The sequence below is a fragment of the Melanerpes formicivorus genome, unplaced genomic scaffold (assembly GCF_026170545.1).
Source record: "Melanerpes formicivorus ecotype bairdi unplaced genomic scaffold, bMelFor1.0.p_v2 SCAF_39, whole genome shotgun sequence".
In the NCBI taxonomy this organism is placed as follows: Eukaryota; Metazoa; Chordata; class Aves; order Piciformes; family Picidae; genus Melanerpes; species Melanerpes formicivorus.
This window is the reverse complement of record NW_027142391.1, coordinates 3,459,774-3,484,409: the sequence shown is the minus strand read 5'-3', so window position 1 is coordinate 3,484,409 and position 24,636 is coordinate 3,459,774. Positions and strand designations below refer to the sequence as shown.

General features: G+C 57.2%; 1 protein-coding gene across 4 annotated transcripts in view; it reads left to right on the top strand.

The window, feature by feature from the left end:
- Positions 1–5,531: 5,531 nt before the first annotated feature.
- Positions 5,532–24,636, top strand: part of AGRN (agrin) — a 181,948-nt gene continuing 162,843 nt past the window's right edge. For 2 of the 4 annotated variants that reach the window (XM_068158301.1, XM_068158299.1), the window contains exons 1-2: positions 5,532–6,104; positions 15,260–15,521. In XM_068158301.1, the coding sequence (XP_068014402.1) occupies positions 5,910–6,104; positions 15,260–15,521 (457 nt within the window). In that variant the 5' untranslated portion in view covers positions 5,532–5,909. The remainder of the gene's footprint in view (positions 6,105–15,259; positions 15,522–24,636) is intronic. The other 2 variants (XM_068158303.1, XM_068158300.1) reach the window with 1 other exon arrangement.

The window sequence follows — 24,636 nt, the reverse complement described above, 5'->3', positions numbered from 1 at the left end:
CTCCTCTCCCCCTCTTCTCCTCTCCCCCTCTTCTCCTCTCCCCTCTTCTCCTCTCCCCCTCTTCTCCTCTCCCCCTCTTCTCCTCTCCCCCTCTTCTCCTCTCCCCCTCTTCTCTTTTCCTCCTCTCCCCCTTTCCCTCCTCCCTCTCTGGGCAGCCTGCTCCAGGGCTCCAGCACCCTCACACCAAAGGTTTTCCTCACATTCAAATAGAACCTCCTGTGTTCCAGTTTGTGCTCAGTTTGTGCCATCTTGTCCTGGCACCGGGCACCACTGACAAGAGTCTGGCTCCATCTTCTTGTCCCCCATCCTTTCTCTCTTGCTGAGCATTGATCAGATCCCCTCTGGGCTGCTCTTCTCCAGGCTCAGGGCTCTCACAGAGCAGCTCCAGGCCCCTCAGCATCCTCATAGCCTCCTGTGTACTCTCTCATGAACTTTTTCAACCTGCTCGTGGGACAGGAGAGCTGAGATGCTGAGAGGCTTCTGTGGCATCCCCAGCACAAAGGCTGAGAGGCTGAGTTAAACCCCCTCAAAGAACTGCCCAGTTAGGGGCAAAGACACCAGAAAAGCTTCTGAAACCCTGTTGGGTTTATTTTTCTCCACCCCCCCCTCCCCTCCCCTTCTTCACAGCTTCTTGAAAGCAGATGGTGAGGTGGGGCTGGGAGAGAACAAACAGAAAATAGCCCAAGCAGTGGAGAGAATTCTTCTCCTCTTGGCAAAGTGTGGGAGCAGAAGCTTGCAGCTGGTTTCTCCCACCTCGAGCTGAGGTTGTTGCTGGGAATTTGCAGCTGAGCAGAGCTGGAGGAACACAATAAAAATTAATAATTAAGAGAGCAAAGAAGGGATGGGGGGGGGTGGGGGGTGGAAGAAAAGGATCTGCCAGGCATGGAAATATTTTTAGATGGTTGCTGGAAGTTTTAGTAGCAGCCATGGAATGGAATGGGATGGAATGGAATGGAATGGGATAAGGAATAGAATGGAATGGGATAAGGAATAGAATGGAATAGAATAGAATATGGCATAGAATAAAGAATAGAATGGAATGGAATAGAATAAGGAATGGAATAGAATAAGGAATGGAATGGAATAGAATAAGGAATAGAATGAAATAAGAAATAGAATGGAATAGAATAAGGAATAGAATGGAATAAGAAATAGATAAGGAATGATATAAGGAATAGAATGGAATAGAATAAGGAATAGAATGGGAATAAGGAATAGAATGGAATAGAATAAGGAATAGAATGGAACAAGGAATAGATAAGGAATGGAATAAGGAATAGAATGGAATAAGGAATAGATAAGGAATGGACTAAGGAACAGAATGAATAGAATGGAATAAGGAATAGAATGGAATGGACTAAGGAACAGAATGGAACAGAATGGAACAAGGAATAGAATGGAACAAGGAATAGAATGGAACAAGGAATAGAATGGAACAAGAAATGAAATTGAATGAAATAAGGAATGGAGTGGAATAAGGAACAGAATAGAATAAGGAATAGATAAGGAATGGAATAAGGAATAGAATGGAATAGAATAAGGAATAGAATGGAATAAGGAATAGAAGAAGGAATAGAATAAGGAATGGAATGGAATAAGGAATAGAATGGAACAGAATGCAACAAGGAATAGAATGGAACAACGAGGAGGAGGAAAAGGGGAGAGAGATGAAATTGAATGGAATAAGGAATGGAGTGGAATAAGGAATAGAATAGAATAAGGAATAGAATGGAACGGAATAAGGAATGGAGTGGAATAAGGAATAGAATAGAATAAGGAATAGAAGAAGGAATAGAAGAAGGAATAGAATGGAATGGAATAAGGAATGGAATAAGGAATGGAATAAGGAATGGAATGGAATAGAATAAGGAATAGAATGGAATAAGGAATAGAAGAAGGAATAGAATGGAATGGAATAAGGAATGGAATAGAATGGAACAAGGAATGGAATGGAACAAGAAATGAAATGGAATGGAATAAGGAATGGAGTGTAATAAGGAATAGAATAGAATAAGGAATAGATAAGGAATGGAATAAGGAATAGAATGGAATAAGGAATAGAATGGAATAAGAAATGGAATGGAATGGAACAAGAAATGAAATGGAGTGGAATAAGGAATGGAGTGGAATAAGGAATAGAAAAGAAGGAATAGAATGGAATAAGGAATAGAAGAAGGAATAGAATGGAATGGAATATGGAATGGAATGGAATAGAATAGAATAAGGAATAGAATGGAATAAGGAATAGAAGAAGGAATAGAAGAAGGAATAGAATGGAATGGAATAAGGAATAGAATGGAATAGAATAAGGAATAGAATGGAACAGAATAGAACAAGGAATAGAATGGAACAAGAAATGGAATGGAATGAAATAAGGAACAGAATGGAATAAGGAATAGAACAGAATGGAACAAGGAATAGAATGGAATGGAATGGAATAAGGAACAGAATGAGCTCAGTGTTCTTAGAGGCCTTTCCCCAACCAAAACAATTCTCTGATTCTACTCCTTCCAGCAGACTGAGAGGTTTAGGAGAGTTAAGCCTCAGCAGGGCAGGTTTCCCTGCAGGCCTGAGTGTGTTGGGGGCCACTTCCTTCTGCAAATCCTCTCTCTGAGGGCCTCACTGAGGAGATTAAGCGCTGCAGAGGCTAGTGGATGGAAGCACTGGGACATGGGATTGTTACATCATGGAACTGTGGAGTCATGGAGTCATAGAACCGTGGAGTCATGGAGTCATAGAACCATGGAGTCATAGAACTATGGAATAATAGAGTCATGGAATCATGGAGTCATGGAACCATGGAATCATAGAGTCATGGAACCATGGAGCCATGGAACCATGGAATCATGGAACCATGGAGCCATAGAATCATGGAGTCATGGAACCATGGAGTCATGGAACCATGGAATCATGGAACCATGGAGCTATAGAATCATGGAGTCATTGAATCATGGAACCATGGAACCATGGAGTCATAGAACCATGGAATCATGGAACCATGGAATCATGGAGTCACTAAATCATGGAATCATAGAACCATGGAGCCATGGAACCATGGAGCCATAGAACCATGGAGTCATTAAATCATGGAACCATGGAGTCATAGAACCATGGAGTCATGCAACCATGGAATCATGGAGTCATTAAGCCATGGAGTCATGGAACCATGGAGCCATAGAATCATGGAGCCATAAAATCATGGAACCATGGAGCCATAGAATTATGGAGTCATTAAACCATGGAATCATAGAACCACAGAGTCATGGAGCCATAGAATCATGGAACCATGGAATCATGGAGTCATTAAATCATGGAACCATGGAGTTGTGGAATCATAGATTCATGGAGTCATTAAATCATGGAGTCACGGAACGATGGAGTCATGAAATCATTAAAGCTGGAAAAGACCTCCAAGATCAGAGTCCAACCATCAACCCAACCCCACCATGCCCCCCAAACCGTGCCCCAAAGTGCCACGTCCACGTGTTTTCAGGGCACGTCCCTCCAGGGATGGTGACTCCACCACAAGGCAGCCTTCCCTCGGGACTGAACTGGGCACTCCGGTTTTGTGGGTCAGAAATTGAAGGTGGGGGAGGGAGAAGGATGATTCTATGATGATTCCAAGGTGTGGAGTTCCTAAATGCAGCCCTGGTGTGGAGACCAAAGCCCCACTGTGAAAATGCCAACTCCATCCTCTAAGAGAGACTAAAGTACAGCAAAGCCCAGAGCAGTTGTGCTGTCTCCAGACAGATTGATGTGAGCTCTGGTATTTGGTTGTCCTGGGTGCAGCATTTTGAGCACTCAGAGAGAGATTCATTAATTCTCATCTTGTAGCTAATTTCTGTTCATGTTCCAGGGGAGAGAAGGGAAGGGGGGGAAAAAAAAAGAGAGAGAGAAAAGGGCTTGGCACATCCACAACTGCAGGGGCAAACAGCACAAGCAGCCCAAAACTTAGAGGGCAAAGAGGGTGGATGGTGATCTGCAGAGCCTCTCAGGGCAGGAATCTGCTGGGCATTGGGACAAGCTCATCGGGGAAGGCCCCTGGCACCTCACAGCCTCCCCTGGGGTGGTGGCATGGACGTGGTTAAACTTCACCTGCCCGGCCCAGGGTCACAAACGCCGCTTGTTTAGGGCCATCAAGGAAAACAGCCTTGTAAAAAGGCCTCTGGGGGACGGCTAATTTATGGAGGGGAGAAACAATATCCCTCCCCTGGTGCCACTTAACTTTTCATTTTATATTCGCCGTAATTGCAGATGACATCTGGAAAAATTGCAGCCCAGCCCCTGGAGAAAGCCGGGGCAGGAGGTCACAGCGCTCCGGAGGCAGATCCAGGCCATTCCACGGGGATGGTGGCTGTGCCCTGTGTGGGGGCAAGAAGGCTGTGGGGAAGCCCTGAGCACCGTCTCCTCCCGGGAACCGAGTGGAGAGGGTGAGGGACCAGGAGTGAAGGGCTTGGGGTTGGGCTGTTCCTGGGGGCTCTGCTGAGCAGGGGCAGCCCCAGGCCTCAGTTTCCCCACTAGGCAAATGGGGGTGCAGGATGGGATGTGGAGAAGCTCTGGGTCCTGAGCTCTTCATGCAGCCGTGTTGAGGTGGGGGAACCCCAGGACAAGGTGCAGGGTCCAGGATGGGGACCCCAGGACAAGGTGCAGGGTTCAGGATGGGGACCCCAGGATAAGGTGCAGGGTTCAGGATGGGGACCCCCGGACAAGGTGCAGGGTCCAGGGTGGGGACCCCAGGACAAGGTGCAGGGTTCAGGATGGGGACCCCCGGACAAGGTGCAGGGTCCAGGATGGGGACCCCAGGACAAGGTGCAGGGTCCAGGGTGGGGACCCCCAGACAAGGTGCAAGGTCCAGGATGGGGACCCCAGGACAAGGTGCAGAGTCCAGGGTGGGGACCCCCGGACAAGGTGCAGGGTCCAGGGTGGGGACCCCCAGACAAGGTGCAGAGTCCAGGGTGGGGTGCTCCAGGACAGGGATGGAGAGGAAACAGGGTGCAGGATCCACGATGAGGGGACCCTGGGACAGGGATGGGGTAGATTCCAGGGTTCAGGGAGAAGGTACAGGGTCCACGGTGGGGGACCCCTGGGCAGGGCTAGAGGAGGGGACCCCGGGCCAAATCCGGGACAGGGTTGGAGAAGAAGCCCTTAGGGTGCAGGGTCCAGGAGGGGGAGGGGTCCGCGGGACAGGGCTGGGGCATGGTGCAGGCTCCAGGGCAGAAGATTCCGGGGCAGGACCGGAGAGGAAACAGGGTGGCAGTATCTAGGCTAGGGCCCCTGGGACAGGATGCATGATGCGGGATCCAGGCTGGGGGACATCACGGGGGGGGTGCGCAGGGGGAGGAGGGCCCCAGCTGCCGCTCGGCAGCCGTCCGTACACCTTTAAAAGTCTCCTCACGTTGCCGCGCTGATTATCCATTAACCTGATGCGAGCTCCCTTTCCTGGGGGGGGGCGTGCGCGGCAGCGCTGCAATCAGAGCCGGCAGCAGGGCTGGCTCCCTGCCTGCCTTCCTCCCTCCCTCTCTCTCTCTTCTCCCCTACCCCCCCCGCTCTCCCCTCCTTATCAGCAATTCAGATTGCATGCAAATCTGCGGGCTTTCTTACAGGGGCAAAGCGAAGGACCCAGCGTTTTTCTCCGGCCCTGGTTTCGGGCGAGAGATATCTCCACCTCCTCCTCCTCCACCACCACCTCCTCCTCCTCCTCCTCTTGGGATTTTCTTCCTTCTCCCCTCCCCTGCTCTCCCCTCCCCTCCCTGCTTCCCTCCCTCTCTTTCTTTCCTCCTTTTCACCTCCTCGAACAAAAGTAGCCCTTCTCCGTACGGCAGCCAGCGCAGCCGCTTTGTCTGCCCGCTCGGTCGGGTACCCGGAACCGGCAAGCGGGCTGGGCTGAGCCGCCTCGCCCGGCGGGGGCCATGACGGGGAGAAGAGCGGCTCCCCGGCTCTTGCTGGTGTTACTGGTGCTCCTGGGGCTAACGATGGGCGGCGGAGAGGGGAGCTGCCCCGAACGGGAGCTGGAGCGGCGGGAGGAAGAAGCCAACGTGGTGTTGACGGGGACGGTGGAGGAGATCATGAACGTGGACCCCGTGCACCATACCTACTCCTGCAAGGTAAAGGTGTTACGGGAGAGGGGGGTGGGGGATGGGGGGCAGTGGTGGTGGCTTTTGAGGGGGTGAAACTTTGCAGCCCCTACACTGCCGCTCCTTCCCCGGAGCGCATGTGGTTCGTATTGTAGGCGCTGGAGCTTTGGTGTGTAATTAGGTATTTTTAGACTGCGGAGTCTTTTCCCGGCTTGGAGCTCCCACAGCTGTGTCCAGGGGAATCTCGCAAGGTTGCTTTTTATGGGCATTTCCCTCCCTTGCCTGGATGTGCAGCTTGTGTTCCCAACTTTCTGCTCGGCCGGGCTTTGGGGCTGCTGGGGAAGGTGAGAGCGGAGCCTCTGGCTGCTCCTGCTCCTAGCTCCCTGTTTACTTAGCAGCATCTTGAGTTCCTCCAGCTCGAGCTATTGTTTAACTACCATTCTAGCCCCCGGCTATGTTTTTTTTTCCTCCCCCCCACCCCTTAAGCTGAGAGACGGTATAAAGTACCGAGCAACCTGAAATACCATCCGTCTGGTTGTCAGAAAACGTGCTGGATGTCTTAACCCTTCCTTTAACCTGGGGCAGGAATCTCGCTTGTGAGGACGTGCTGCTACACGGCTTATTCCCCCCACCCCCCTCCTCCCCACCTCACTCTCCCTTCCCCATCATCCCCTTTTTTCCTCCCCATCCTTAAAAAGTGCTGCCCGTGGCTGGGGCTCAGCCGGGCCCGGGGGTGATGCTCGGCAGCGCGTCGGGAGAGTGGGGCAGGAGAAGGTTAACTCTGTACCACGGTGTTGCCCTCAGCGCTGGAGCATCTCTCAGCCCCGTAAAGTAGTTGAACAGCTTCTTGTCTGCCCAGCTGGTGCCTGCTGCTTCCCAGCTTGTTCCCACTGCGCTGCCCCCATGCCAGGCACTCTCTTTTTTCTTTTCTCCTCACAAGGGCTTGTGAGAGGAGGAGAGGGAATGGATTGAAGCGTGAGGAAGGCAGATTTAGGCTGGAGATTAGGAAGAAATTCTTCGCAGCGAGGGTGGTGAGGCGCTGGAACAGGTTGCCCGGGGAGATTGTGGATGCCCCATTCCCTTGAGGGGGTTGGTTCAAGGCCAGGATGGGGCTTTGAGCTGGTGGGAAGTGTCTCTGCCCATGGCGGGGGCGGGGGGGTTGGAACTGGACGACCTTCAAGGTCCCTTCCAACCCAACCCAACCCACTCCATAATAACGCTGCAGGGTGCAATCTGCACCCCGGGCTCGCAAATGAGATCACAGACCCCCCAGGCTAGCGCAGAAGCCCTTCTGTTTGCAAAGTGTCTGGCACGTCCCGGGTGCCACGGAGGGGGAAAAAACTAATCAGCTGCTGCCAGCAGCCGGTGTCCTGCGGCAGCTTGCGGGGCACATATGGCCGAGTGGCTGTGGACCACCAGATGCTGGGGGCAAGGGTTGCCATCGGCATGCGAGGAGGCAGAAGGTGGTCCAGCAGCGAGAGGCTGGTGATGAGGTAGAAACGCTCAGCTAAGAGCTCTTTCTTCCTCCCTCCCCCCCCATCCCCCCCTGCAGACGGCACGGCAAGGTGTCTGGCTGGAGTTAAAGCTCCCCTTCTTCCTCCTGCAGCATCGCAGCGAGGCTCTGGGGCCAGGAGAAGTGCTTTTGCCCGTGCTCTTGTGATGATGGCAGGGCTGCTTGCTCAGCAGCTCTGCCTCTGCAAGGGTGCAGTCAAGTCCAAGGAAGCTGAGCTGGTGGGGAGGGAGCTGCCCTGGTGCTCGGTGGCTTCGGTTGAAACCCAGTTTGTGTGGCTCAGCTTGGGACAGGGGGGGTCCCCTCCCCTGCTTGGTTTTCCCCCCCCCCCCTCCCCTCAGCCACCCCCAGTGCTGTGGATTTAGGCGTGGGATTTTGCTGCTGCCGGTTTATTGGTGTCACAGCAGCAGCTGAAGGCCAGAACCTGCCCCCCGAGGGCACATTCCCAGTTTGAGAGTCTCGTAAAAGAAAGTGAAAGGAGCCACAGCTCTCCTGCCCGGGATGGGAGTGCCCATCCCATCTCCTTGTGGCTGTGCTGCTGGCTCTCCCGGTTCTGCTGGGACTTCTGTCTCAGGACAGCAGCTCCTCAGTCCCTTCACCCACACCAGCAGCCTTCCCTGGGTAGATTCTAGTGGCGGGCAGGGAGGGCGAGGGGCTGGGGGCTGGGGGGCAGGGAGGGCAGGAGGCTGGGGGTGGGAGGACAAGGGGCTGGGGGCTGGCAGGCAGGGAGGGCAGGAGGCTGGGAGCTGGTGAGCAGGGAGGGCAGGAGGCTGGGGGCTGGTGAGCAGGGAGGGCAAGGAGCTGGGGAGGGGGTGTGCAAGGAGGGCGAGGAGCTGGGGGCTGGCGGACAGGGAGGGCAAGGGGCTGGGGGCTGGCGGGCAGGGAGGGCAGGAGGCTGGGGGCTGGTGGGCAGGGAGGGCAGGAGGCTGGGGGCTGGGGAGCAGGGAGGGCAGGAGGCTGAGGAGGGGTGTGCAGGGAGGGCAAGGAGCTAGGGGCTGGTGAGCAGGGAGGGCAGGAGGCTGAGGAGGGGCGTGCAGGGAGGGCGAGGAGCTGGGGACTGGCACTCTGGGGTGTCTTAAGAGGCCTGAAAGCAAATAAATCTCTCCTAAGTGTGACTTGTAAATGCACAGCTTTGCAGCAGCTGTTGGTTTGTTCCACTCTTAAGATCTCTCCAAGTCAGTGAAATCCCTGGGGGGGACTCTGCTGCTGCTGGGTTGCAGGGCTGGGGATGTGCTTGCAGTTTGGTTTGCTCTGGGTGGCTTCCTTTTTTCACCCAAGCAGCTAGGTTCCCAAAGGGCACTTTGGGCATTAAACCTGGCTGCTGGCTCCTGCTCTCCTCTCACATCCACCCTGGTGCCATGGGGAGGTGGAATAAGCCCTGGGGAGGGGAAAGGGGTCAGGGTGGGGAGGGGAAGGGTCTTGATGGGGAGGGGAAAGGGGTTGGGGTGGGGAAGGGTCTTGATGGGGAGGGGAGGGAAAGGGGTAGGGGTGGGGAGGGGATGGGTCTTGATGGGGAAGAGAGGGGAAAGTGTTTGGGGTGGAGAGGGGAAGGGTCTTGATGGGGAAGGGTTTTGATAGGGAGGGGAAAGGGGTCAAGGTGGGGAGGGGAAGGGTCTTGATGGGGAGGGGAAGGGTTTTGGTGGGGAGGGGAAAGGGGGGTGGGGAGGGGTGGGGAAAGGGGTTGGGGAGAGAAGAGGAAAGGGGTTGGGGAGGGGGAGGGGAAGGATCTTGATGGGAAGGGGAAGGGTCTTGATGGGGAGGGGAAAGGGATCAGGGTGGAGAAGGAAAGGGTCTTGATGGGGAAGGGAAGAGGTTCGGGGAGGGGAGGGAAAAGGGTCAGGGTGGGGAGGGGAAGGGTCTTGGTGGGTCTGGGTGGGGAGGGATCTTGGGGAGGGGTCTTGGTGGGAAGCAGACACACACTCACTGCCTCACTGTCCTGCTCCACAAGCGTTCCCTAGGCCCTGGGGTTACCTGCAAATACCAGAGTTATCTCTTGTCAGGCTCCTCTTTATCTGCAGAGGGAAGGCAAGGGCCAAGTGTGTGGTAGGAGCTCCCCAGAGCCCACACCCAGCACTGAGTGTTGTTGGTGCTGGGTGGTCTGGAGGCAGCAGGCATGGGAGTGCTGCCTTCCTGTATTGTTCTCCCCTGGTGAAACTCTCAGCCCTCCCAGCTGAAGCCTTTGATAAGAGGAAGATAAGAACCTTACAACCCGGGAGAAATGTGAAGTTAGTGTTGAGATAAACACCTGTAAAGAGCTACCAGCCAGCTAGCCAAGGAGGAGAGGAAGAGCAGGGCAGAGCAGGCTGACAGAGCTCCTGAAAGCCACTCTGATGTGCTGCTTCACCCAGGCCTTGGACCTGGGACTGGGATGTTGTGCTTGTCCTGACTGCAGCCTCAGGCTTGCTCTGCCCCCCGGGGCTGGGGTGCTGCTGCTCATCCCCCCTCCAGCTGGCTCTGTCCCTTCCTGCTCTGGGGTTGGATGTGGAACTGGGATGCTGTGCTCGTTCTGACTGCAGCCCCAGGCTTGCTCTGCCCCCCGAGGTTGGGGTGCTGCTGCTCATCCCCCCTCCAGCTGGCTTTGGCCCTCCCTGCTTTTGGGACCGCTGCTGTGCCCTGTTCTGCTCTGGGGTTGGATGTGGAACTGGGATGCTGTGCTTGTCCTGACTGCAGCCTCAGGCTTCCTCTGCCCCCCGAGGCTGGGGTGCTGCTGCTCATACCCCTTCCAGCTGGCTCTGTCCCTTCCTGCTCTGGGGCTGGATGTGGGGACTGGGATGCTGTGCTTGTCCTGACTGCAGCCTGAAGCTTGCTCTGCCCCCCGAGGTTGGGGTGCTGCTGCTCATCCCCCTTCCAGCTGGCTTTGTCCCTCCCTGCTTTTGGGACCGCTGCTGTGCCCTGTTCTGCTCCAGGGTTGGATGTGGGACTGGGATGCTGTGCTTGTCCTGACTGAAGCCCCAGGCTTGCTCTGCCCCCCGAGGTTGGGGTGCTGCTGCTCATCCCCCCTCCAGCTGGCTCTGTCCCTTCCTGCTCTGGGGTTGGATGTTTGTAACTGGGATGCTGTGCTCGTCCTGACTGCAGCCCCAGGTTTGCTCTGCCCCCCGAGGTTGGGATGCTGCTGCTCATCCCCCCTCCAGCTGGCTTTGGCCCTCCCTGCTTTTGGGTCCTCTGCTGTGCCTCTTTCTGGGCTGACCTGCTATTTATGAAGGGAGCCCCTATTTATAGGGCAGGATCTATATGTGCTGTAGGAAGTGCTGAAAAGGATGTGGATCCTGCTCCAAACAATAGACCTCGCGTTTTGGGGGGGGGGGTCAGGGGGGCTGTTCTCCAGCCAGGGTGGGATGGAGAAGTTGCTGGGGGGAGGTGGGTTTGGTGTTGTGCTTGCTCCTGGGGAAAGAGCAGCTGGCTTCTGGCAGGGAGGGGCAGAGAGTGACAAGCAAGGGGAGAGGGATGATGTGCAGTCAGGAGGGGGAGGGTTTGGCAGGGCTGCTTCTGAAGCTGCAAGGGGGGGGCTGCATCTTAAGCAGCAGGGAGGGCTGCATCTGACCAGCACCTTGCATCTTAAACTGCCCACATCTGGTGGTGACCCTTTTCACCCCGTGTCCAGAGGGACATCTCTCTCTCTTCACCTTGAGGAGACCACGCTCTGACTTCTCATTCACAACCCCAAGCATCCTCCTGGCAGGAATCCTCTTGGGCACTGCACGTTGCCAGTCCAGGTGGTCCCATTCCGTGCTGTGGGACGGACCCCCCCACCTCCCCGACCCCATGGCAGAAAGGGCCTTGCAAGGATCTCTGCTGCAAGTTCTGACTGCTCCTTGCATCTGCCAGGAGCCTTAATCCGGTGCTTTATGTGCTCAGCGCTGAGGGAGGCTGCTGCAGAGAAGGGACCGCTTGGAATTAGCTTCCAGCCCTTTCTTTCGGGGAGTTGGTTGACTCTCTCTCTCTCTCCCTCCCTTTTCTCCCCCGATCTCCTCGCTGCAGCAGCGGCAGCCGCCGGTGAGTCACCGGTGACCAAGTCCTTAATTGTGTGTGCTGATGAATGGGATGCCCTACAGGTAATTGCTTGCTCTTTGGTGCCTTCCCGTCCATTCATTACCGAGGGTAAGGGTGGGGATGAAGGCTGCTGGACTCTGATGTTGCTGCGGCCTGGCTCTGAGGTGTATGACTGGAGCAGCAGCCGTGCTAATTAACTCCAATTACCATCTGCCTCAGAAGAAAGGGGGAGGCTTTAGCCTTCCCCCCCCTGCCCCTCCTTAGACCTAGCTGTGAAAATGCCCAACTGCTCCCTCCAGCACAAGCCCCAGGCTCTGCTCTCTGTCTCCAGGATTCCCTCTTCTCCCCCTTTTGTCTCCTCTCTGTTCCTGGGGTTTTTGCCCTGGTTGTCTTCACCTCACCTCCACAGCAGCGAGTGCCTGCCCTGCGGGCTGCAGGCTGCTGCCGAAGGAAGAGGAGGAGGAGCTGGGGCCGGTGGGGCTGCAGGGAGGTGTCTTGACTTGACTGCGAGCAGGAGCAGAGGGAGTTGGGCTGCTGCGAAACGCTGGAGGAGCAGCTGGTCCCGGGCGGGGAAGGGCTTGCGCTGAGGCCGTGCAAGCTGTGCTCTTTAGCACCCGGGCTCCTCGCCTCACCTGAGGTGCCAGGCTGGCAGGTGGCCCCGGGGCCGGCTCCCTTTGAAGGGGGGGCTGCCTCCTGTGGCACCACCTGCATGTGGTGGAGCAGATGTCTGTGGCAGTGCTGGGATGGCTGGGAGATCAGAGGCGAGGAAAGCTGCCTGTCACAGCTACCCTTCCTCACCAGCTGAAGCTCCCTCTGCTTGCTGGTTGCCTGCCAGCTCTCTCCAGAAGAGAGCTCCTGCTGACAGGGCAATGCCCAGCCCAGCAGCCAGCTTCTCCAGCAGGCTGCTTCTGGGGCTGAAAGAGGTTGGGGCTTCCAAAGCCACCTGCCTTTGAAGGCATTTGCTGCCCCAGCCCCTGCTCTTCCTCCTTCCCAGCCACCTGGACCGTGTGTCACTGCCTTGGAGTTGCTGCTTGCCCTCGGGTTGCTGTGGCACCGCTCAGCACTGGCCCAGGGGGAGGTGGCTGCCCTCATGCTGGCAGACAAATGAGTGTGAGAGCCTGTGGGTACAAGGTCTCCAGCTCTCCTCTCCACGGCTGGGAGCAGCAGAGGCCTGAGCAGCTTCCACAGCAGAGCTGTCACGGTGCTGGTTGTGCCAGGGCTGGTTTTTGATCTCGGGTATGCAGACCAGGGCTCACTCATCCTGGGAATACAGCCCTTGGATCACAGGACCTGCTGAGCTGGGTGGCAGCTGAGACTCCTCAACTCCAGAGTCTTTGTAGAGGAGTTGTTTTGGTTGGAAAAGACCTTTAAGGGGTAGGACAAGGGGCAATGGATATAAACTCCAGCACAGGAGGTTCCACCTTAACATGAGGAGGAACTTCTGCACTGGGAGGGTCACAGAGCACTGGAACAGGCTGCCCAGAGGGGTTGTGGAGTCTCCTTCTCTGGAGACTTTCAAGCCCCACCTGGATGCATTCCTCTGCCACCTGTGCTAGATTCCATGATCCTGCTCTGGCAGGGAGGTTGGACTTGGTGATCCTTGGAGGTCCTTTCCAGCCCCTCACATGCTGTGATCAAGTCCAACCATCAGCCTAAGACCACAGTGGTCTTTGGGTGGAGGAGACAGCTGGAGAATGCAGGTGGTTGAGCACTGGGGCTGTAGTAGGAGGGGAGATGCTGGCAGGGTGCATGATAAAGCAGGTTCTGAGCATGCCAGGCCAGGGATGCCTCAGCTCACAGCCATACCCTTGCTCCAGGCTGCAAGCTCTGCCAGCTCTGAGGAGCTGCTCCTCTTGCATGCAGCTCACTGACTCTGCTCTGTCTCCTCTTTTGCCTGCAATAAGGTTGTAGCAGCAGCAGCAGATCTGACCTGCCAGGGGTGGATGGGGACATGATGTACTCTGCCCTAGGGAGGTCTCATCTGGAGTGCTGGGTCCAGGATATAGAATTGTCAGGGTTGGAAGGGACCTCAAGGCTCAGCCAGTTCCAACCCCCTGCCATGGGCAGGGACACCTCACCCTACAGCAGGTTGCTCACAGCCACCTCCAGCCTGGCCTTAAAAACCTCCAGGTCAGGGCTCCCCAGGTCAAGAGAGACAGGGAACTACTGGAGAGAGTGCAGTGGAGGCCACAAGAATGATTAATGGAATAGAAATCTCTGTGAGGAGGACAGGCTGAGGGCCCTGGGGCTGCTTAGCCTGGGGAGGAGAAGGCTGAGTGAGAGGGGATCTGATCAGTGTAGAAATCCCTTAAGGGAGGGTGGGTGTATTGCTTGCTTTGCTGTGTATTTGTGTATATATCCACTGCACTTCATCTCTGCTGCTCTGACTGAGTTAGCTGTGGTTTCTTGGGGTGTGTGGGGGGAGAGCTGAGCTTTCTCTCAGCACCACGCTGAGCTCTGCCCTTCCTCCCTCGGTGGCTGGTGCCTGAGCTCTGCCCTTCCTCCCTCGGTGGCCGGTGCCTGAGCTCTGCCCTTCCTCCCTCGGTGGCTGGTGCCTGAGCTCTGCCCTTCCTCCCTCGGTGGCTGGTGCCTGAGCTCTGCCCTTCCTCCCTCGGTGGCCGGTGCCTGAGCTCTGCCCTTCCTCCCTCGGTGGCTGGTGCCTGAGCTCTGCCCTTCCTCCCTCGGTGGCTGGTGCCTGAGCTCTGCCCTTCCTCCCTCGGTGGCTGGTGCCTGAGCTCTGCCCTTCCTCCCTCGGTGGCCGGTGCCTGAGCTCTGCCCTTCCTCCCTCGGTGGCCGGTGCCTGAGCTCTGCCCTTCCTCCCTCGGTGGCCGGTGCCTGAGCTCTGCCCTTCCTCCCTCGGTGGCCGGTGCCTGAGCTCTGCCCTTCCTCCCTCGGTGGCCGGTGCCTGAGCTCTGCCCTTCCTCCCTCGGTGGCCGGTGCCTGAGCTCTGCCCTTCCTCCCTCGGTGGCCGGTGCCTGAGCTCTGCCCTTCCTCCCTCGGTGGCCGGTGCCTGAGCTCTGCCCTTCCTCACTCTGTGCCCGGTGCCTGAGCTCTGCCCTTCCTCACTCTGTGCCCGGTGCCTGAGCTCTGCCCTTCCTCACTCTGTGCCCGGTGCCTGAGCTCTGCCCTTCCTCCCTCGGTGCCCGGTGCCTGAGCTCTGCCCTTCCTCACTCTGTGCCCGGTGCCTGAGCTCTGCCCTTCCTCCCTCCCTCCCTTGATTTAGAATAAACCTTTATTTAGAATAAACCAAACCAGGTTGGAAGAGACCTTCAAGATCATCGCATCCAGCCCATCAACCAACCCAATCCACCCAAACAGCTAACCCATGGCACCAAGCACCCCATCAAGTCTCCTCCAGAACACCTCCAGTGATGGTGACTCCACCACCTCCTCAGGCAGCCCATTCCAATGGGCAATCTCTCTCTCTGTACAGAACTTCTTCCTAATATCCAACCTGAACCTCCCCTGGCGCAGCCTGAGACTGTGTCCTCTTGTTCTGGTGCTGGCTGCCTGGGAGAAGAGACCATCATCAGCCTGTCTACAACCTCCCTTCAGGGAGTTGTAGAGAGTGATAAGGTCACCCCTGAGTCTCCTCTTCTCCAGGCTAAGCAGCCCCAGCTCCCTCAGCCTCTCCTCACAGGGCTGTGTTCCAAACCCCTCACCAGCTCTGTTGCTCCCCTCCCAGGTGCGGGTCTGGCGCTACCTGAAAGGCAAAGACATCGTCACCCACCACATCCTGCTGGACGGCGGCAACAAGGTGGTGATCGGGGGCTTCGGGGACCCCCTGATCTGCGACAACCAGGTCTCCACGGGGGACACCAGGATCTTCTTCGTCAACCCTGCCCCCCAGTACCTGTGGCCGGCGCACCGCAACGAGCTGATGCTCAACTCCAGCCTCATGCGGATCACGCTGCGCAACCTGGAGGAGGTGGAGCACTGCGTGGAAGGTGAGGCTGCAGCAGGGGGAGCAAGAGGAGGACCTGGCTCCCTGGGGGCCTGCCCTGAGGGGGCCACAGCCGGCCTTGGCTGCTCTCTGCTCTTGGCTTGTCGATGAGTGGTTGGCAAAGGGGCTGGTGATGAGCTCCGGGGTGTGGCTGGGGTAGGGTCATGGTGCTCTGTGGACCTGCTGGTTGTGGGGAGAGGGACTGGCATGGACTCTGGATGTGGGGAGAGGGACTGGCATGGACTCTGGATGTGGGGAGAGGGACTGGCATGGACTCTGGATGTGGGGAGAGGGACTGGCATGGACTCTGGTTGTGGGGAGAGGGACTGGCATTGACCTGGCTGGCAGAGGCAGGGGTTGCAAGCAAGGTCCAGCCAAGGAGAAATGGCTCCCCATGGGCTTAGTTGGACACCCTCTGCTCTTAGCTTATCAATGGTTGATTGGCAAAGGGGCTGGTGATGAGCTCCAGAGTGTGGCTGGGGTAGGGTCATGGTGCTCTGTGGACCTGCTGGTTGTGGGGAGAGGGACTGGCATTGACCTGGCTGGCAGAGGCAGGGGTTACAAGCAAAGTCCAGCAAAGGAGAAGTGGCTCCCTGTGGGCTTAGTTGGCTGCTCTCTGTTCTCAGCTTGTCAATGAGTGATTGGCAAAGGGGCTGGTGATGAGCTCTGGGGTGTGGTAGGGTCATGGTGCTCTGTGGACCTGCTGGATGTGGGGAGAGGGACTGGCATGGACTCTGGATGTGGGGAGAGGGACTGGCATTGACCTGACTGGCAGAGGCAGGGGTTGCAAGCAAGGTCCAGCCAAGGAGAAGCAGTTTGTGATGTTGTCATCTTTGGTTTGCTCCAGATTTGATGCAGGCTCTCAGCCTGATGGAGCAGGAGGAGAACCTGGCTGCCTGTGGGCTTAGTTGGTTGCTCTCTGTTCTTGGCTTGTCAATGGTTGATTGGCAAAGGGACTGGTGATGAGCTCTGGGGTGTGGCTGGGGTAGGGTTATGGTGCTCTGTGGACCTGCTGGTTGTGGGGAGAGGGACTGGCATTGACCTGGCTGGCAGAGGCAGGGGTTGCAAGCAAGGTCCAGCCAAGGAGAAGTGGCTCTCCATGGGCTTAGTTGGCCACCCTCTGCTCTTAGCTTGTCAGTGATTGATTGGCAAATGGTCTGGTGATGAGCTCTGGGATGTGGCTGAGGTAGGGTCACAGGGAGAGTGCCTGGCTTTGACCTGGCTGGCAGAGGCAGGGGTTGCAAGCAAGATACAGCCAAAGGAAAGTGCTTTGTGGTGTTGTCATCTTTTTTCCCTCCAAATTTGATGCAGGTTCTCAGTCTGGTGTGGTTGGGAGCATCCTCATTGCAAGTCCTCTCCTACCACAGGTGTGTGGTTGGCACTAACCAAGGCGTTTAGGCTCCTCACACCCTGAGCTGGATTCCTCCTGTAGGCTGAGAGCTGATGAGTTACTGCTGTGATGAAGGCCTGTCCTTCATGGTAGCCACCTCGTTTCCTCTCAGAACTTCCTTGTTTCCCTCCTTGCAGACTCCTGCAGGGATCTGAGTAGCCAGCTGAGACCTGCCTGGGGGTGAAGTTCACTTAGCTAAGGTGTAGCCAGGTCAGGACCAGGCTGAGCAGAGATTTGAGGAGCTTTGGGATGTCCTCCTCTGTTGTCCTAGCTGAGACCTGCCTGGGGGTGAAGTTCACTTAGCTAAGGTGTAGCCAGGTCAGGACCAGGCTGAGCAGTGATTTGAGGAGCTATGAGTTGTCCTCCTCTGTTGTCATAGTTGAGACCTGCCTGGGGGTATAGTTCCCTTCTCCAAGGTATAGCCAGGTCAGGACCAAGCTGAGCAGTGATTTGAGGAGCTTTGGGATGTCCTCCTCTCTCATAGCTGAGACCTGTCTGGGGGTATAGTTCCCTTCTCCAAGGTATACCCAGGTCAGGACCAGGCTCAGCAGTGATTTGAGGAGCTATGAATTGTCCTTCCCTGTTATGATGAAGCCCCAGATCCCTTCCACATCCATTTCTTTAGAATCTGTGTCTCTGCTCCCTGCTGGGAAGAGTTAACATGCTGGGAAGAGCCCAGATGTGCTCTTTAGACCTCCAGGTGTGGAGATGAGCCTCTCTAGAGAGCACATCTGGAGAGAGAGAGAGAGTTGATCATCTCCTCCTCCACCCACCTTGAAAACATCCTTCTGGCATTTGCTGGCTCCTCTCTCCCCTCTTTCTTCTTGCCCTGTGCTCCAGCAAGAACCTTGAGCTCGTGTGGGGGGGGAATGTGGTGCCCCAAGAGCCCTTTTGCTGGGGTCCCAGCATGTCCTGAGAGCAGATGAGTAAACACTGGAAGGAATGCAGGGATCCTGCACAGACAACAAATAAACATGCAGCTCCTGCCCTTGGGTGAGCAGCAGAGAGGCCATAACCCCTTTTTTTTCCCCCAGCTGGGAATGCTGACAGAGGGAAATGACCCAAGCCTTGGGCTGGGAGGCTGGGAGAGAGTTGGTTCAGCCAAGAGGCTTAGGAGAGGAACCCTCCCTGAGTGGGTTTGGTAAGCAGGAGGGACACTGCTGGCTTTCTGGCTGTGTATTTCTGTGTCTGCCTTTATCTGTGCTCAGCCTGGGGAAGAGAAGGCTCTGGGGAGACCTCAGAGCAGCCTTCCAGCACCTGAAGGGGCCTGTAAGAAGGCTGCAGAGGGACTGCTTGCAAAGGCCTGCAGGGACAGGACCAGGGGCAATGGCTTGGAATGAGAGCAGGGCAGGTTTGGATTGGGTGCTAGGAACAAGCTCTGCACCAGGAGGCTGCTGGAACACTGCAACAGGTTGCCCAGGGAGGGGGTTGGGGCTCCACCCCTGAAGATACTCAAGGTGAGGCTGGACAGGGCTCTGAGCAACCTGAGCTAGTGGAGGATGTCCCTGCTGAGTGCAGGAGGGTTGGACTGGATGAGCTCTGGAGGTCCCTTCCAACCCAACCCATTCTGAGGTTCCATCTCTATCAGGTATCAGTTCTGCTCCTTCCTTGCAGCTACTGGAAGGGAGGGAGGAGGAAGGGGGACAGAGGCAAGGCTGGTTTGGTTAAACCTGAGGAAGAATTCCATCTTCACTTAGTCTGCTGTGGCCTTTGGCAGCTTTGGGTGTGAGCTGAGGTGTCTGAGCTAGGTGGGAAGGGAGGTTGTCCTGCAAGGCTCCTGGAAGGTGATGAAAGCTTTAGTTTCCCTCCTGATATTATGGTTTGGGTTGGAAGGGACCTTCAAAGGTCCACCTAGCTCAGACACCTCAGCTCACACCCAAAGGTCATCCAGTCCAACCCCCTCTGCAATCAGCAGGGACATCCCCAACTAGAGCAGGTTGCTCAGGGCCCCATCAAGCCTGACCTTGAATGTCTCCAGGGATGAGGCTTCCACCACCTCCCTGGGCAGCCTCTTGCAGCCTTGCAGAGGGTTGGGGTGGTGCTGGGGCTGTCCCTGGTGCCAGGAGAGGGGAGGTGTGAGGTGCTGGCGTGCAGCAGGCTGCAGTGGAGGTGCCTGGCTGTAAGCATGTCCTCTGCTGCAGCTGGCTGGGTGTCCCTCCCATGCTGTTGTGCAAGGGAGCTGAAGCTGCCAGAGCTGGGCATGTCTCAACTCCCTCTTTCCCATCTGCTGAACCTGCAGGTCCCTGCAGCTATGGGTAGGTTTATCTCCCCTCTCTGCTATGGTAACCTTTCCTGATGCCAGGCAGCTGATGATTCTATCTGGGGCTCCTCTCTGCTCTGAGGATCACTTGCTCCATAGCTTTGCTTCCTCTAATTAGAGTGCTCTTCCCAAAGGCACAGCAGGATGCTGGTGGCATGAAGAGACAGGATCAGGCTGGTTGGTGACTCAGGGCTTGGGAGGGCTGGAAAACACCCTGCAGACCACTTGCCATGTGTGCTGGGCCTGATTCCTCCAAGCTGATGGGGGCTGTCCAGCCTGTGGGGCTGAGAAGTGGCAAAGCCAAGGCAACCTTGAGTGCCTCATGGCTCAGGTAGGTCAGGAAGTGTTGCTGGAGGGAGGTGCAGGGGGCCTGCTTTTGGCAGCTGTGTCAAGGACTTGCATTTCTTCTGGTTTAGCAGTCAGGAGGTGTTGGGTGCCAGGTTGGACTTGATGATCTTGGAGGCCTCTCCCAACCCTGTTAATTCTATGATTCTACCTTTGAGCTCTTTTCCAACCCTACTGATTCTGTGACTCTCACATCTTGGAAGCATGTGGTGGTTGTGTGAGTGTCCCACATGCTGGGTGCTAGGCTGGAGAGCATGGGAGCAAACTGGCTCCCCCCTCCCCCCCAAGCTTTGACTTCCCTCCAGCCCTACCCAAAGCTCAGGCCTCTCCTGAGCTCTCTGAAATCCCTCTCAGCTCACCCAGTGCAGCTGGTCTGTGGGAGGCCATGCAAAAGCAGCCCCTGAGAACCTGCTCCTGCCACCCTGGGAAGCCTTGCTGAGCTCTGAGCCTTGTGAAGTTAGCTCCAGCACTTGGTTCCCATCAGCCTCTCACAGGAGGCTTCAAAGCAAAGCTGCCCAAGAGCTCTGCTCTCTGCTGCACTTGGCCTTTGAAAAACAAACTTCTGAGTGCTTTTGCAGGAGGAGTTGGAGGAATGGTGGCAGCTGAGTGGAAAAACATCCCTGTTTGTGAGGATCTGCCTCTTCCTCTTGCTGCAGCTTGGGAAAAACCCTAGCCCTCAAAACCCTTCAGGTCTAGGAGGGCAGTTCAAAGCAGGGCACCCCTCTCTGGAGCAGCTCAGGTTGTAGAGTGGAACCAGCATGGCTTTGGTTGTGCCTAACTGGGGTAAAAATGCTGTCAGCAGCTGTGGGCCAAGCCAGAGACTCAGAGGAAAGTGTAGGATGGAGGAAGTGTGGGACCTGAGCTAAGCTCTGCAGCCTGGCTCAGCACTGAGAGTGCCTGGGGGGAGGGGGAGAGGGGCTCTGGAGCTTGCTCAGGAGGCTGGGATCAGCTCCCTGGCTGAAGGAGGAGGTTTGCTCTGGTGCCTCTGTGGGGCAATGCATGGAAAAGGAGCTGGCCCCAAGCAGGGTGCAGTGCTGTGTGCCACCAGGAGAGGATTTCCTCTTGTTCTTCAGGTTGTCTGGTCTGAGGGGACACCTTCTGGCTCTCTAACTCTGGCTCTGGAGCTTGCTCAGGAGGCTGGGATCAGCTCCCTGGCTGAAGGAGGAGGTTTGCTCTGGTGCCTCTGTGGGGCAATGCATGGAAAAGGAGCTGGCCCCAAGCAGGGTGCAGTGCTGTGTGCCACCAGGAGAGGATTTCCTCTTGTTCTTCAGGATGTCTGGTCTGAGGGGACACCTTCTGGCTCTCCACAACTCCCTGAAAGGAGGTTGGAGTGAGGTGTGGTTGCTCTCTTACTCCCTGGTATCAAGTGATAGAGGAAGAGGAGACAGACTCAGGTTGCACCAGAGGAGGTCTAGGTTGGAGATTTGGAACAACTTCATTGCTGCAAGAGTGGTCAGGGACTGGAACTAGGAGGTGGTGGAGTCCCCAATCCCTGGAGGTGCTCAAGAAGCCTGTGGCCATGGCACCTGGGGAGAGAGTGCAGTGGCCATGGGGGTGTGCTGGGTTGATGCTTGGAGTTTATCTGAGAGGTCTTTGCCAACCACAGCGACTCTGTGAAGCTGCTAAGCCCCAGCCTGGCTGTGTTTGTGCCTTGGATGCTGGCCCTGCCTGGAGAGGCCTGAAGTGGCTGTGTTGGAGCTTCCCAGGGCACACCACTGGCATGCTCCATGCTAGGTGCAGCAGGGCTCTCCTCTCCTTGCTGACAGCTCCATGGAGCAGCTCAACAGCTGACTAATCCCCGAGAGATCTTTCTCCTCCTTCTGTGTCTCATGTTTCACTTTGATCCCAACAGCTCTTGAAGGAAATCAAGAGGGTTTTTTTGTGTGTGTGTGTGTGTGTGTGTATGGTCTGGGAGGGGCTGTGTGCTGACTCCACTCTGAGCTGGCTGGGTGGAAGGAAGTTCAGATGAAAGCTTTGTTAGGCCTTTGGTTAATGAGAACCTAGAGCTCCTCCTGAGCAGTGCCTTGCTTGGGCACTCTTGCATTGCACTTTAACTGCTCTGGGGACTAGAAGCAATTCCTTTCCTCCAGGAGTGGCAGAGGCTGCCCAGGGAGGTGCTGGACTCCCCCATCCCTGGAGGGGTCCAAAGAAACCTGTGGCCATGGCCCTTGGGGAGATGGTTTGGTGGCCATGGGGGGTGCTGGGTTGATGCTTGGACTGGGTGATCCTGGAGGCCTTTTCCAGCTGAAACAATTCTGTGGCTCTGTGGGCTGCTGTGGTGTGACCTCAGGTTCAGGTGGCAGGGAAATGAAGCCCCAGAAACCAAGAGCTGGGGGAGGGTTTAAGCCTTTGGGGGATGTGCCTGTCTGGAGGGCAGTGCATGGGGTGGGGACTCCACCTCCTCCTTAGCAGAAGCTAAAGCTGAGCTCTGACCCTTTATGTGCACACACAGCAGCCATCCCAAATCCTCTCTGGACCACCTGCTAGCCTCCCAGGCTGCTGGAAGCTGTCATGGTCAGTGCTGTGCTCGTGCCTCCACAGTGCTCAGCAGCTCCTCTGCTGCCTCCTCCTGCCCAGGGGCTGCTCCCTCTGGTAGGAGTTGGGGGGTGTGTGTGTGTGATGCTGGGATGGTCACCTTTGGGTGCAGCTGGAGGAGCCCAACACATGTTGAGGGCTGCTAGGAGGATAGAGCCCAGGCTTCTGGACCTCTCTTCCATCTGAGTGGTCAGGGATTGGAACAGGCTGCCCAGGGAGGTGGTGGAGTCCCCACCCCTGGAGGGGACTGAGAAATGTGTGGCCAAGGCACTTTGGGCCACAGTTTCATGGCCATGGTGGTGTTGGGTTGATGGTTGGACTTGGATGGTCTTGAGAGGTCTTTCCCAAGCCAAGCAATCCCTGATTCTCTCTAGGTGCCCATGACAAAGCTCTGGCTGCCCTGGCTGGCATTCCACCTGCTGCAGGTGCTCCAGGTGTTGACAGATGTCACTTAGCTGCAACTGAAATCCCTGTCCCAGCCACCCCAGAGCTCTCCTCTGACCTCTCCTCTTGGTGGGCAACCCTGTCACCTATTCCACTGCCTCCAGTCCTGCAGCCTCAGCTCTTCCATGTTTTCCCTCCTCTCCTCTTGGGGCTGCTTTGAAAGCCTCTCCTTTCAAGTGCCACTGTCCCTTCCTTTTATTTTATCTTCTGCCTGTTCACTCTCATTCTGTTCTCTCTCTTCCCCCCCCCCCCCCCCCCCCTTCCCTTTGTAGGTCTCTGCCTCCACAGAACTGAGAGGTTTTGTTCTTGTAAACCAGCCCATGCAAAATGCTCTTTTCAGGCTCCTCACAGGGGCTGGAAGGGCACACACAGCAGGCAAGGAAATTGCTGGCACGGGTTTGTGGTAGGTGATTGGGGCTGTGGTCACTTCCCATGCTCTGCTCTCTCCCTCTGAAGCCCTTTCCCCCCCCCCCCCCAACTGTTCCTTTTGAATCCATCCCTGGTGTTTGGGAGAGGCAAGGGAAGGGGCTGGCAGAGGGTTAGAGTGTGTGGGTTCCTTCTTAAAGAAGGGTTTCTTTTCCTTCCCTTCCCTCCTCCTCTTGGCTCTGTTTCGAGCTGGAGATAATGAGAACAGCATCAACACCTCCGTCTCAGGAGGGTGAGAGTTAGCCAGCAGCTGTGAAATGTACTCAAGTGAGAGGAGAGAATCCACCACTGAGCACTCCTGGGGCCCTCTGCAGCCCTGGGCTGGGGGGCAGCTTGGGCACCACAGCAGCAGGCTGGGCCAGGGGGTGGCTTGGGCACTGCAGCAGCAGGCTTGGCTGGGGGGCAGCTTGGGCACTGCAGCAGGCTTGGCCGGGGGCAGCTTGGGCGCCGCAGCAGCAGGCTTGGCCGGGGGCAGCTTGGGCACCACAGCAGCAGGCTGAGCCGGGGGACAGGTTGGGCACCACAGCAGGCTTGGGCACCGCAGCAGCAGGCTTGGCCGGGGGGCAGCTTGGGCACTGCAGCAGCAGGCTTGGCTCTGGGGCAGCTTGGGCACCGCAGCAGCAGGCTTGGCTCTGGGGCAGCTTGGGCACTGCAGCAGCAGGCTTGGCTCTGGGGCAGCTTGGGCGCCGCAGCAGCAGGCTTGGCTCTGGGGCAGCTTGGGCGCCGCAGCAGCAGGCTTGGCTCTGGGGCAGCTTGGGCACCGCAGCAGCAGGCTTGGCCGGGGGGCAGCTTGGGCACCGCAGCTGCCTTGGCTGGGGGGCAGGTTGAGCCCTGCAGCAGGCTTGGGCACTGCAGCAGCAGGCTTGGCCAGGGGGCAGCTTGGGTACCGCAGCAGCAGGCTTGGCTCTGGGGCAGCTTGGGCACTGCAGCAGCAGGCTTGGCTCTGGGGCAGCTTGGGCACCACAGCAGCAGGCTTGGCCGGGGGGCAGCTTGGGCGCTGCAGCAGCAGGCTTGGCTCTGGGGCAGCTTGGGCACTGCAGCAGCAGGCTTGGCCGGGGGGCAGCTTGGGCACCGCAGCAGCAGGCTTGGCTGGGGGGCAGCTTGGGCGCCGCAGCAGCAGGCTTGGCTGGGGGGCAGCTTGGGCACTGCAGCAGCAGGCCTGGCCGGGGGGCAGCTTGGGCACCGCAGCAGCAGGCTTGGCCAGGGGGGCAGCTTGGGTACTGCAGCAGGCTTGGCCGGGGTGCAGCTTGGGCACTGCAGCAGCAGGCTTGGCTCTGGGGCAGCTTGGGCACTGCAGCAGCAGGCTTGGCTCTGGGGCAGCTTGGGCACTGCAGCAGCAGGCTTGGCTCTGGGGCAGCTTGGGCGCCGCAGCAGCAGGCTTGGCCGGGGGGCAGCTTGGGCGCCGCAGCAGCAAGCTTGGCCGGGGGGGGCAGCTTGGGTACTGCAGCAGGCTTGGCTGGGGGGCAGCTTGGGCACTGCAGCAGCAGGCTTGGCCGGGGGGCAGCTTGGGCACTGCAGCAGCAGGCTTGGCCGGGGGGCAGCTTGGGTGCTGCAGCAGCAGGCTTGGCTGGGGGGCAGCTTGGGCGCCGCAGCAGCAGGCTTGGCCGGGGGGCAGCTTGGGCACTGCAGCAGCAGGCTTGGCCGGGGGGCAGCTTGGGTGCTGCAGCAGCAGGCTTGGCTGGGGTGCAGCTTGGGCGCCGCAGCAGCAGGCTTGGCTGG